The sequence below is a fragment of the Pinus tabuliformis genome, chromosome 6 (genome assembly GCF_031772625.1).
Source record: "Pinus tabuliformis cultivar Carrire ecotype Pingquan chromosome 6, CPIR1, whole genome shotgun sequence".
Classification (NCBI taxonomy): Eukaryota; Viridiplantae; Streptophyta; class Pinopsida; order Pinales; family Pinaceae; genus Pinus; species Pinus tabuliformis.
Genome location: NC_142292.1, coordinates 1927624534 through 1927634559, shown reverse-complemented (window position 1 = coordinate 1927634559; position 10026 = coordinate 1927624534). Strand labels below are relative to the sequence as shown.

At 34.9% G+C, this 10026-nt stretch overlaps 1 protein-coding gene across 1 annotated transcript; it reads right to left on the bottom strand.

The window, feature by feature from the left end:
* Window positions 1-6776: 6776 nt before the first annotated feature.
* Window positions 6777-9686, bottom strand: LOC149266886 (plant cysteine oxidase 3-like). Its single transcript, XM_089397589.1, has 5 exons — window positions 9370-9686; window positions 7728-7888; window positions 7324-7489; window positions 7005-7208; window positions 6777-6880 (listed from the first exon to the last, which is right to left on the bottom strand). The coding sequence occupies exons 1-5, from the start codon at window positions 9488-9490 to the stop codon at window positions 6777-6779; spliced, it is 756 nt and encodes a 251-aa protein (XP_089253715.1). The 5' UTR covers window positions 9491-9686.
* Between the last annotated feature and the right edge of the window lie 340 nt (window positions 9687-10026).

The following is a 10026-nucleotide window of genomic DNA, read 5'->3' as shown; positions in this document are numbered from 1 at the left end:
ATGGGAGTTAGTGAACATTCTGAAAGGAAACCATGTCATTGGAGTGAAGAGGGTCTATAAGACCAAAAGAAACATTGAGGGAAAGATTGAAAGGCACAAAGCAAGGCTAGTTGTCAAAGGATACAAGCAGCAGCATGGAAGAGATTACACGGAGACGTTCGTGCCAGTCGCAAGTATGGATACAGTGCATGTAGTTGTGGCGATTTCTTTGCAACATAAATGGAAAGTTTATCAAATGGACGTAAAATCATCGTTCTTGAATGGAGTATGATGCAAGAGTGTCCTTCTCAGAAAATCATTGTATATTTGGTTAACTTAGGGGGTGTGATGTTTAATTTGAAATTTAATTTATTAATAGGAAATTTGTATATTTTTAATAAATTGAGTAAGAAAATGTATGTGAGGCTTTCAATGTAAATATTCTCAGTTAATGTGAGATTATGAGAGATGTTTGACTTGTGAATATATCATAGAGCTCTTAAGGATTAGGAGATCCTAGAATAGAGGATTAGTTGAGTTAAAAGTGGAATTAGAGGATTTTCAGGATATGGTTGAGTAAATTGTGGGTCTGAACCAAAAATGGTTGCAGAATCCTTTTGTATACATTGGTAATCGTCAAAGGGAGAGTGTGAGTGTGAGATATTGATTAGAGATGTAGATGGCCAAATGAATGAATATCAAACCAAATATTGTGTGTATAGTTGAATGGACGAGTGTAAATCATATATATATATATCTATATATATATATATATATATATATATATATATATATATATATATATATATATATATATATATATATATATATATATATTCTTTTGGTTATACGATTTTGTTTTGGTTATGTATATATTAAGAGTGTGTTCTATTTTGGTTCCCTACAAATGATTGTGGTAATGATTTAAATCTTGATGGCGCAGTGCAACTTACTTCCTAGTCTCAATTCACGGAGTCTAACAATATCTTGATTGATGAGAATGGAGGATCTAGATCCGTGTGGTTGGAATGAAGAAACAGGGGATCTATTCTCATATATTCCTTGAAAATTTATATATTTTTCTCCCTGGTAACCAAATTGGTTGAGCAATAATATTTCCTGTGTTGCTCATTGGATCTCTACGTAGTGGCTTACAGCTAGCTTTAAAGAGTTTAACGTTGATTTCAAGGCAAGAGTATTAACTCAACCCAACAGTGGCTTTGTGTATTAACTGAACCTCTATTACGAAGAAACCTTTGGCTTTGCAAAATAACAGTTCCGGTTGTAACATTTCACTTCGATGGAGTAGATTGGCATGTGTCAATAGAGAAGAACTAGATTGGTGATGGGAATGAAGCAACCTGTGGATACAATTCAAGTACCAAATTAAAAAGGGATAACTTCATTACTCGTGTATGCCAAATTACTGAACCAAGCCTGGACAGGGAAGTGGAAATGCAGAGATAGCCTTAACATAACTATTACATGTGAAAAGTGACCTAAGAGGCATACACGTATCGATGGTGTAGTAGTTGATGCTAGTCTACGAGGTAGGTTTGTCAATATAGGCGGAAATCAAAAATTTAAATGGATGCTGCGTTTTTTTCCTCAGTGACATACGAAATCGATAACCCGCAGGTTCTAGGGAGTCCCAATTGCTTGTTAAGGGTAAGATCTATGTCTGCATATTATTTTGTTGTCGAAGGGAATCTATTGAAGCCATTTAGCAAAGGTTTCTTTATATTATTAAATCGTTATGGTCTGAAGTTAGAGGGTTACATAATTGGGGATAAATATGAGCGCAATTTAATGGAACTTAGAGGGCTAGAAGGGGTAGAGTTTCCTAATTGAGACTATCAATGTAGCCTTAAGATTTTAAGGCTACCTATTGTAGATTCATTACACAGGATGTGCATCAGAGTACTAAAAGAGGAAGTGTATGTTGCGCAACCACCTGGTTATGAGGTAGAAGGTCAAGAAGACAAAGTGTATCGATTGAGGAAAGATCTTTATGGGCTTAAGAAAGCACCGCGCGCATGATATAGCAGGAGAGATGCCTATTGGTTGGACAATAGTTTCGACAAATGTGACGGTGAGCCTACTCTCTACATCAAAGAGAGCGATGGTAAGATTCTTATTGTCATCTTATATGTAGATGATTTTTTTTTTACATGCAGTGATGATTTCCTCATCGCTGATTTCAAACAAGTCATGAAGAGTGAGTTTGAAATGACTGACTTGGGACTATTAAGATAATTTTTGGGCATAGAAGTGAGGCAAACAAAAAATGGCATTTTTGTCTCTCAAGCAAAGTATGTGGTAGACATTTTGAAGAGGTTTAAAATGGAGAATAGAAAGCCTGCACCAACTCCAACTGTAATGGGGTTGAATTTGAGCAAAGAAGATTGCAGCAACAATTTCAATCTGACATTATACAAAAGCATGATAGGCAGCTTGATGTATTTGATTGCCACTAGGCTGGATATAATGTATGCAGTAAGTTTGGTGTTGAGGTTCATGGAGGCACCCAAGGAGACACATTGGTAAGCAACGAAAAGGATTCTAAGGTATGTCAATGGGACAAAACAGTATGGTGTTTTGTACACAACAACAAGTGATTTCAGGCTGGTTGGTTACATTAACATTGATTGGGTAGGAAGTGTCGATGATAGAAAGACCACGTCAGGATATGTTTTCCATTTGGGTTCTGGAGCCATTTCATGGGCATGCAAGAAGCAGCCAATAGTGTAACTATCAACAACAGAAGTTGAATATGTCATAGCAACATCAACAACGTGTCAGGTAGTTTGGATGAGAAGGATGTTGAGGGATCTTTGTCATGACCAAGAGGGAACGACAACTATTTTCTGCAACAATGCCTTAGCAATTGCCTTGTCAAAGAATTATGTCTTTCACAAGAGGACCAAGCATATTGATGTTAAATATCATTTCATTAGAGAGTTGATTAACAATGATGAAATTATGGTGCACCACTGTAGGTCATAGGAACAATTTGTTGATATCTTCACAAAGCCATTGGCATGTGAAAGCTTTGTTTATCTCAGAAATTGTTTGGGAATTATCAATGGTGGCAATTGTGATTAAGGGGGAGTGTTGGAAATATTAATCCCAACCACCGCGTTAAACACTCTAACAACAACCATACTTCTCAAAAGTATTTTTGCAGGTTGTGTCTTTGTTTGAAGATGGAAGGATTGAAGCCAAAACAAAAGTACTGCGCAAACCATTCCGCAGCACATCAAAGAAGTTAAGTAATTTAATGAAGTTTGGTAAATACAGACAAGCATTTACTACATAACTGTTGCTCACAATCCATAAACACCTGCGCGATTTCTATCCACACTCAACAACAACTGCATATTAATTATTTGCTCTGTAATGTATTAATGTAAAATTGTTTGTTGAGATAAATCTGGATGTAAAAGTCATTTTGTGAGAGAGAAAGTGAGGTTGGGTAAGTTAGACAGCTAGATTCTGTGAGGAGAAAGAAAATTGTGGAGCAAATTTTGGTGGGCGCGTGAAAACAACAGTTACTGTGTGGCACTCCGAAACCCTTGGTGGAGTGTAAATCATTGTAAACCTTGTTTTTACTTGGTGAATGAGCCGTAGTCTCATATGAATGTATTTTCATGAATTAGAATTTAATCCTAAGTTTTATTGTCTTGCTCCAAGCTTAGTTTGTTTTACTCTGTTTTTTCCGTAAGTGAATTCTCTGTTTTATTAGGCCTCTGTATAGCTGCGTGAAATCAAGCTTCGCGAAAACTATCCCCTCTGCCTCTCCACGTCAATTCAATTTTTCTAACACTTCACACATAGGTCGACTCTGCAACATAATCAACAATAGATGTGGTGACGTTTCCTCAACATTTTGCAAGAAAAGCCCATGAATCAAACAATATATGTAACAGTTGCACTTTTCTTTACATATATGTTTACCATTACTGAAAAAATCTTAATAGGAAAGCAGGGTCCAATGATGAGAACTTCTTCAAGACAAGTGGCATATATTTGTAATATCTAGATCTCGCATGTGGTGGAATAGAACCAAACAAAAATGGTTACGAGGGAAGATGTAAGTTTGTAGCCAAGTGGCTTCGTTCACTATACCTCTAACACAAAAGTGAACAAGATCTATGTCACACCATACACAGGGCTCAACAAATTCTTCAATACGCGACTAGTGCTCCATGTCCCAAGTGATGTGGTGGCTTCTTCAACACCTCCAATCACAAGGAACAACACCTCTTTCAATCAATGAGCTTCACACCACATGGGACGCAATGAAATAGGATTTGACTGAGTGCCTTTCAGCGAGTCCCACCAATGCTCAATGTAGGCCTCACGACCCTCACTCACAACCCTCGTTTTGATACCATATTAAGGATTACATTGAACACGAAAGTTTGGATATTTCATTTACAAACATTTCATTTTATAATTGAATCGAATGAGAGATTCAATAGTAAATCTTGCGGACTAAAACAATTGTGTAGCCAAGTTACTGAAAAGGAAGTATAGCTCAGGGTTTGGGCACTTGGAATCGTTGTTTAAATCATGGGTGTCATGTAAGCCCCGTAGGATGTCAATTTATTATTGGTAAGTTCTAATTGTCGGTCCCACTTTGTTAATTGGATCTAGGAGGTTGGGCCATGTTTACCCTAGTAGGCCGGTGAAACTTGGTAAAATTCGGAGGGGTGGTTACATATATAGATCAAGTAACTATCAAATTGAGCTGAACAACATTATTTTCTAAAATAATTAATGTGCTCTCATGCGTTCGCACACATGCATATCCGCACTTAGTGCCACCATACATCATATCATTTGCAAATATATATTCAAAACTATATTTGTTGACTTTCATATATCACTGGATTATTGAATTATAAATTTTAATATTCTACTTTAATGAAGATATATGAAGATGACTTTCATTGTATGGAGTATGGAGGTGTGAAGGAAAGCTTTGTGAAGGTAGCTTGCATTGTGCACGATGCAGAGGTTTAGATGCGTAAATAATGACAATTTGCGGAAATGTGGAAACTCTCAAGAACTGACAAAATGTAAGTCTTGCACAAAGTGACATAACCTTATTCAATTAATTAGTAGTAGAGGCAAAGACCATATTGCATTGCAACCATTAATCTTGTTTAAACTATAATCTATTTATTTTAGTTATTATTATTTTTTGTATTTATATTGTATCATTAATTAATTAATTAATTAATTAATTATTATTATTATTATTATTATTATTATAAATTTAAAATTTCTAAAATTAATAGAATATATAAAATATAAAACATTACAATTAATATAAAATTAATTTATATTCCTAAGAAAACAAAAAACAAAAAACTTCTCAGTATTCATTAAGAAATTATTTAAATTTAAAAGTTTCAAATTCTTTTGTCTTCACATTCCCAACTTACACTGCAAAAAATTGCCCCACTACATTTACCTTATGTTTCAGATAAATCTTTCTAGGTCTATCCAAATTAAAGATTTCACTAGAGCATGGAAGCTAAGGCATGATAAAGAGCCAAACTATGGTTTACTTCATCCAAATGTTTTTGTATGTTAATATAAAAGCATTTGGTTGGAGTAAATATGTAGTGCTGATTCTAACCTTGCGAATGTTGGGAATATATAGAATCTTTTCTTTGCCCTTCTATTAGTGTCATTACTTAAATGTGGTATGAAATGCATGAGAAGCTTGATGGAATTGGGCTGTGATTTTGTTTGCGACATGCTAACGTTCAGCACAGTTTGGATATCCACATTCTCTTTCTAGCGCCCAATCCTTAAGACATTTCTTATGATGTTAATATCATTTTTTTCTAGGAACAAGCATAGGAGCATCTCTATAATCGTTCAACCATTGGCTTGCATGTCTATCCAAATATTTATGCAATTCTTCCCATCTTCTTTTCAGCTCCTTCATTTCTCTAACGGATTTTATATCCAAATCAATTTGACTTTTTGACAGAAATTGGCTTGTATGTCTATCCAAATATTTATGCAATTCTTCCCATCTTCTTTTCAGCTCCTTCAATTCTCTAACGGATTTTATATACGAATCAATTTGACTTTTTGACAGAAATTGGCCCTCTTATTATGAAGAATCTAAGACTAATCATATTGTGTGAACCATCCAGGTATACATTTTGACTCTCATAATAGTAGGAGTGTTCTATCTAATGAGGGAAAAAAAAACACTAATAATAACGTATTTTTATTGCTATTAACTATTGTTTCAAAATCCTGAGATTAAATAACTACATTTACTAACGAATCCCTAGATCTCTAACCTGGTTCTAACACCATCTAAAAAATATACAATCCTGTTCACAACACTATTACTGTAAAATTCTGCACAAGAAAACGAAGCAACACAATCAGACGAGCTAAACACCTAATTACAATTCAATCTATTCAATTAAATATCTTGGAAGATTATAACAGTCTTCGTATACACCTAATTAAAGCTCAATCTATTCAATTGATATGTTCAACGATTATAACAGCGGTGTTTTTACAGCCAAATATTGGACGTACGGAACACTTATTCCACTCCCAAATTAAGTATTGCATGTTTGCATGCACGCACTAACGTATGCACTGTTGAGAGTCGTGTTCACTTAACAACACAACCAAACGGACCACATGCCAATGTCCAAAAGCAAAGCAATTATCTAACAAAGGCCTTTGATATAAGCAGTCTAGGAAAAATCGCGTCTATGATACCTATAAAACTAGTTGAGGCAGTAACACCATCAAATAACATTAATGATTGGGCCTGCATATGCTCTCCCTTTAAGGATGAAGTTATCAGGCTTTTCCACTTCTTCCAACCACACAAACCCTTCATGAGCGATATCTCCTTGGCTTTTTCTCGCTGTCAAATCACATATCCATAGAAATACACTTTCATAAATCACGCTAAACCAGTTTCTACAGCATTTTTTAATTAAAGGTTTTCAAGAAAGATCATTAGAGCTTACCCTTACGCAAAAGTCGAGTGGAGGAAGGAAAAACACGGTAGTAAGCAGGATCCTCTCTATAAGGAGGAGCTAGTACATCCAGCACTGCACAAGATGTTACTGCTGTGAAGGAATGTATGTTTCCCCCTGTTGTTGGATATAATACGGATGATTCACAATATGGAGCTCTGATAACAGCGTACGATTTCAACTCTGCAAGTCTCACTGTAAAAGACAAATGTGTAATAGCAGGATCATCAATAAATACAGTATTTCAGTGTTCTTATCTCGACGCAATTACATGAATGTTAAGAAACATTTTAATCACAAGGAGGCTTACATCCTGGTGGGTGAGAATATTGGTGGTTGGAATTGTTGGATATGGGATCAAACCAATCATAAGACTTGACGTGCATTGTGCCATACAAAAGCTTGCTTACCACTGTCATGCCACGATGATCGTGGAGTGGAATTATTGCTGATCTAGGTAAACAAAAGATTCCCATCTGATTGATCAAAATAAAGACATCAGTTCCACCAAATATTTGGCAAGCAAGACAGACTAATTGAAAACTTGAAATGCATAGTAATTCCGTGTGTGTCTTGATATATATATATATCTATATATATATATATATATATATATATATATACACGTTATCCCTGATTCTGTCACAAGTACTCTTCCTCTATAGTGAAGCACAAGCAAAATTTAGTGGAATGAGTTGGGTTTTGGTTATTCACCGAAAAATTCTGGCAATCATGAATATGGATATATGTGACCGGTGGAGTCCAACTATCTCCCGATCCTGAACGACTGCGTTCTCTTCTTCTTTTGGCTGTCGTTGAAGAGGAGGAGGTAGAATGTTTCTCGTCAAGGCCCAAGTCTATGGGTTTTACTGTATCTGCAATACCAATTTTCACGATTGGAAAGGACCAAATAAAATAAAAATGATATAGAGATTTGCAGCGATGAGGTTTTCAGACATAAATATTTAACGAAAATAGTTTCAAATTATTCAATGTTAAGAACATTATTAAACTTTGACACAATGAATGATGCATCTGGATCATTTCTTTTTAAATATGGGATTTTTTTACCATTATCAGTACCGAGCAACATTGCAATACAAATCAATACGCTATTTATAAAATCACCGCTCGTAGACAAAACCCCACAACAAAACTTGAACTTAAACTTGGCTAACTTATATATATTTCCAACATTCTATTCTTAAGTTTCAAAGTAGACGTTAGTAAAATAATTCCTCTGACCAGGTCATTAACACTTGTATGAAATATAAATAAAATGAAGAGCCATAAGTCTTATTTCTAATTCTTATTTAGATTTCGAACATTAAAATTAGCTTTCTACTGATTTTGATTTAAATTCTTTTTTCCATGGATTTAGATCGTCCCTTTATACTGATAGACTTGTAAAATATATCACTTCTTTAAATAATTAAATACTCGTGTCATTTCAATCTAACTTAAAAGTGTTTCTATTGATTTTGATATAAGTTTTACATTGAATTAATAAATTTATGAACGTCCTTTTACAGTTAAAAATGTGAATGCTTGTAAAATATACGAATCGTTTTCATTTCATCTTGCAATAATTACAGCTTCACTTCACATCTCATTCCGAGCTAAAACTATCATAGATGATGGGGAAAGGGTTTGTAAACCTGGAAAGTCATATATACCTTATGTCTAATTTTGAAGAAGCACAGCATCTTAACCTGAAATTTTATGGCCAAATTACTTGGTCCCAAATATTCGCCTAACACATCATTAGTCCTGGACCATCTGTCTTGATTACAACTGCTGCTTGGTCGTATCACCAGTTAGGAAGGCGTCTCTAACTTACCTCTAGGTTGCAAAGTTTAAAATACGCTTTCTACTGATTTTTTATATAAATTTTTTAGGGCTTCATGGTCCTCTTTAGAAATATATATGCTAACTATTTTTTTTTCATCCTGAAATAATTTTGAAATAAATATAGCCTCACATGATCTCAGCGTGATCTAAAACCCCCAAAGATTAGGGAGGGTTAAAGAAACAAGGGATTGAAAAAACCAAAAGTTTTAAAAGATTCTTTATAACTATCCTACGAGCATTATCTTTATATGGTGTAAATGGATTACTGATAATTTTGACTGTTAAAAATATTTAGCTTTTCTCAGAAGAGAAAAAACGTTTGACTTTCTAGACTTCGAGATTTGTTTTGATTGTAAATGTATTATACCCAACTAGAATCAGATCACCTGATTCCATGAAGGACAATTTAAGATGGTAGTTATTAATTATTGTGACACCTGCACGCTCAATTCTGAGATGATAAATATATACAAAAGACAAAAGCAGGATTAAATGGAGGAGTTACCCAGAAGAGACGTTAATCTCTGAATGGCCTCCGGTACTGGAGGTATATGTGGAGCTGCTGAGGTAGAAAAGGTTTCGTTGCAAAGCTTGTAAACCATCTGCACTACGTTACTACTGCTCATTTGCGCTACGTAAGGAGAATCTTCCACTCTTATTAATCTTTTTAAGCGACAGGACCACCAGCTAGAGCTCCAACTTCCCTTAACTATGATGCCTGCTTGGTTATTTTTAATATGAATCCGAGCAGCCGCAGAAAACCCAGAGTTAATCTGTATTTATGCTGTGCAGTTGCAGAATACGGGGATTGGAGACGATCGACTAAGACTAAAGATTGATCAAAACATTCAAATCTGATGGCCACGCAACAGAAAATTTTCATGGTTTTGGGAGCAGCAGGAATGAAAACCAGGGGCTGTCTACGTGTATTTACATATACAATGAGCTACTAGACGGTCGTCTCGACAGAAGAAGTGGAATTTTCAGTACCTTGTTCTATGCAATTTGTTTTACTTTTATAATTTTGATTCCAAGTCAATTATCGAATAGGAAATGGGATTGTTCCTCTACCTCGGGAATGGAAGTATTTCGTCTGTTTACCTTTGTTAAAGTGCATCCAGCTCTTTATATTAAATCTTAATATAAATCTATGATGATTTTT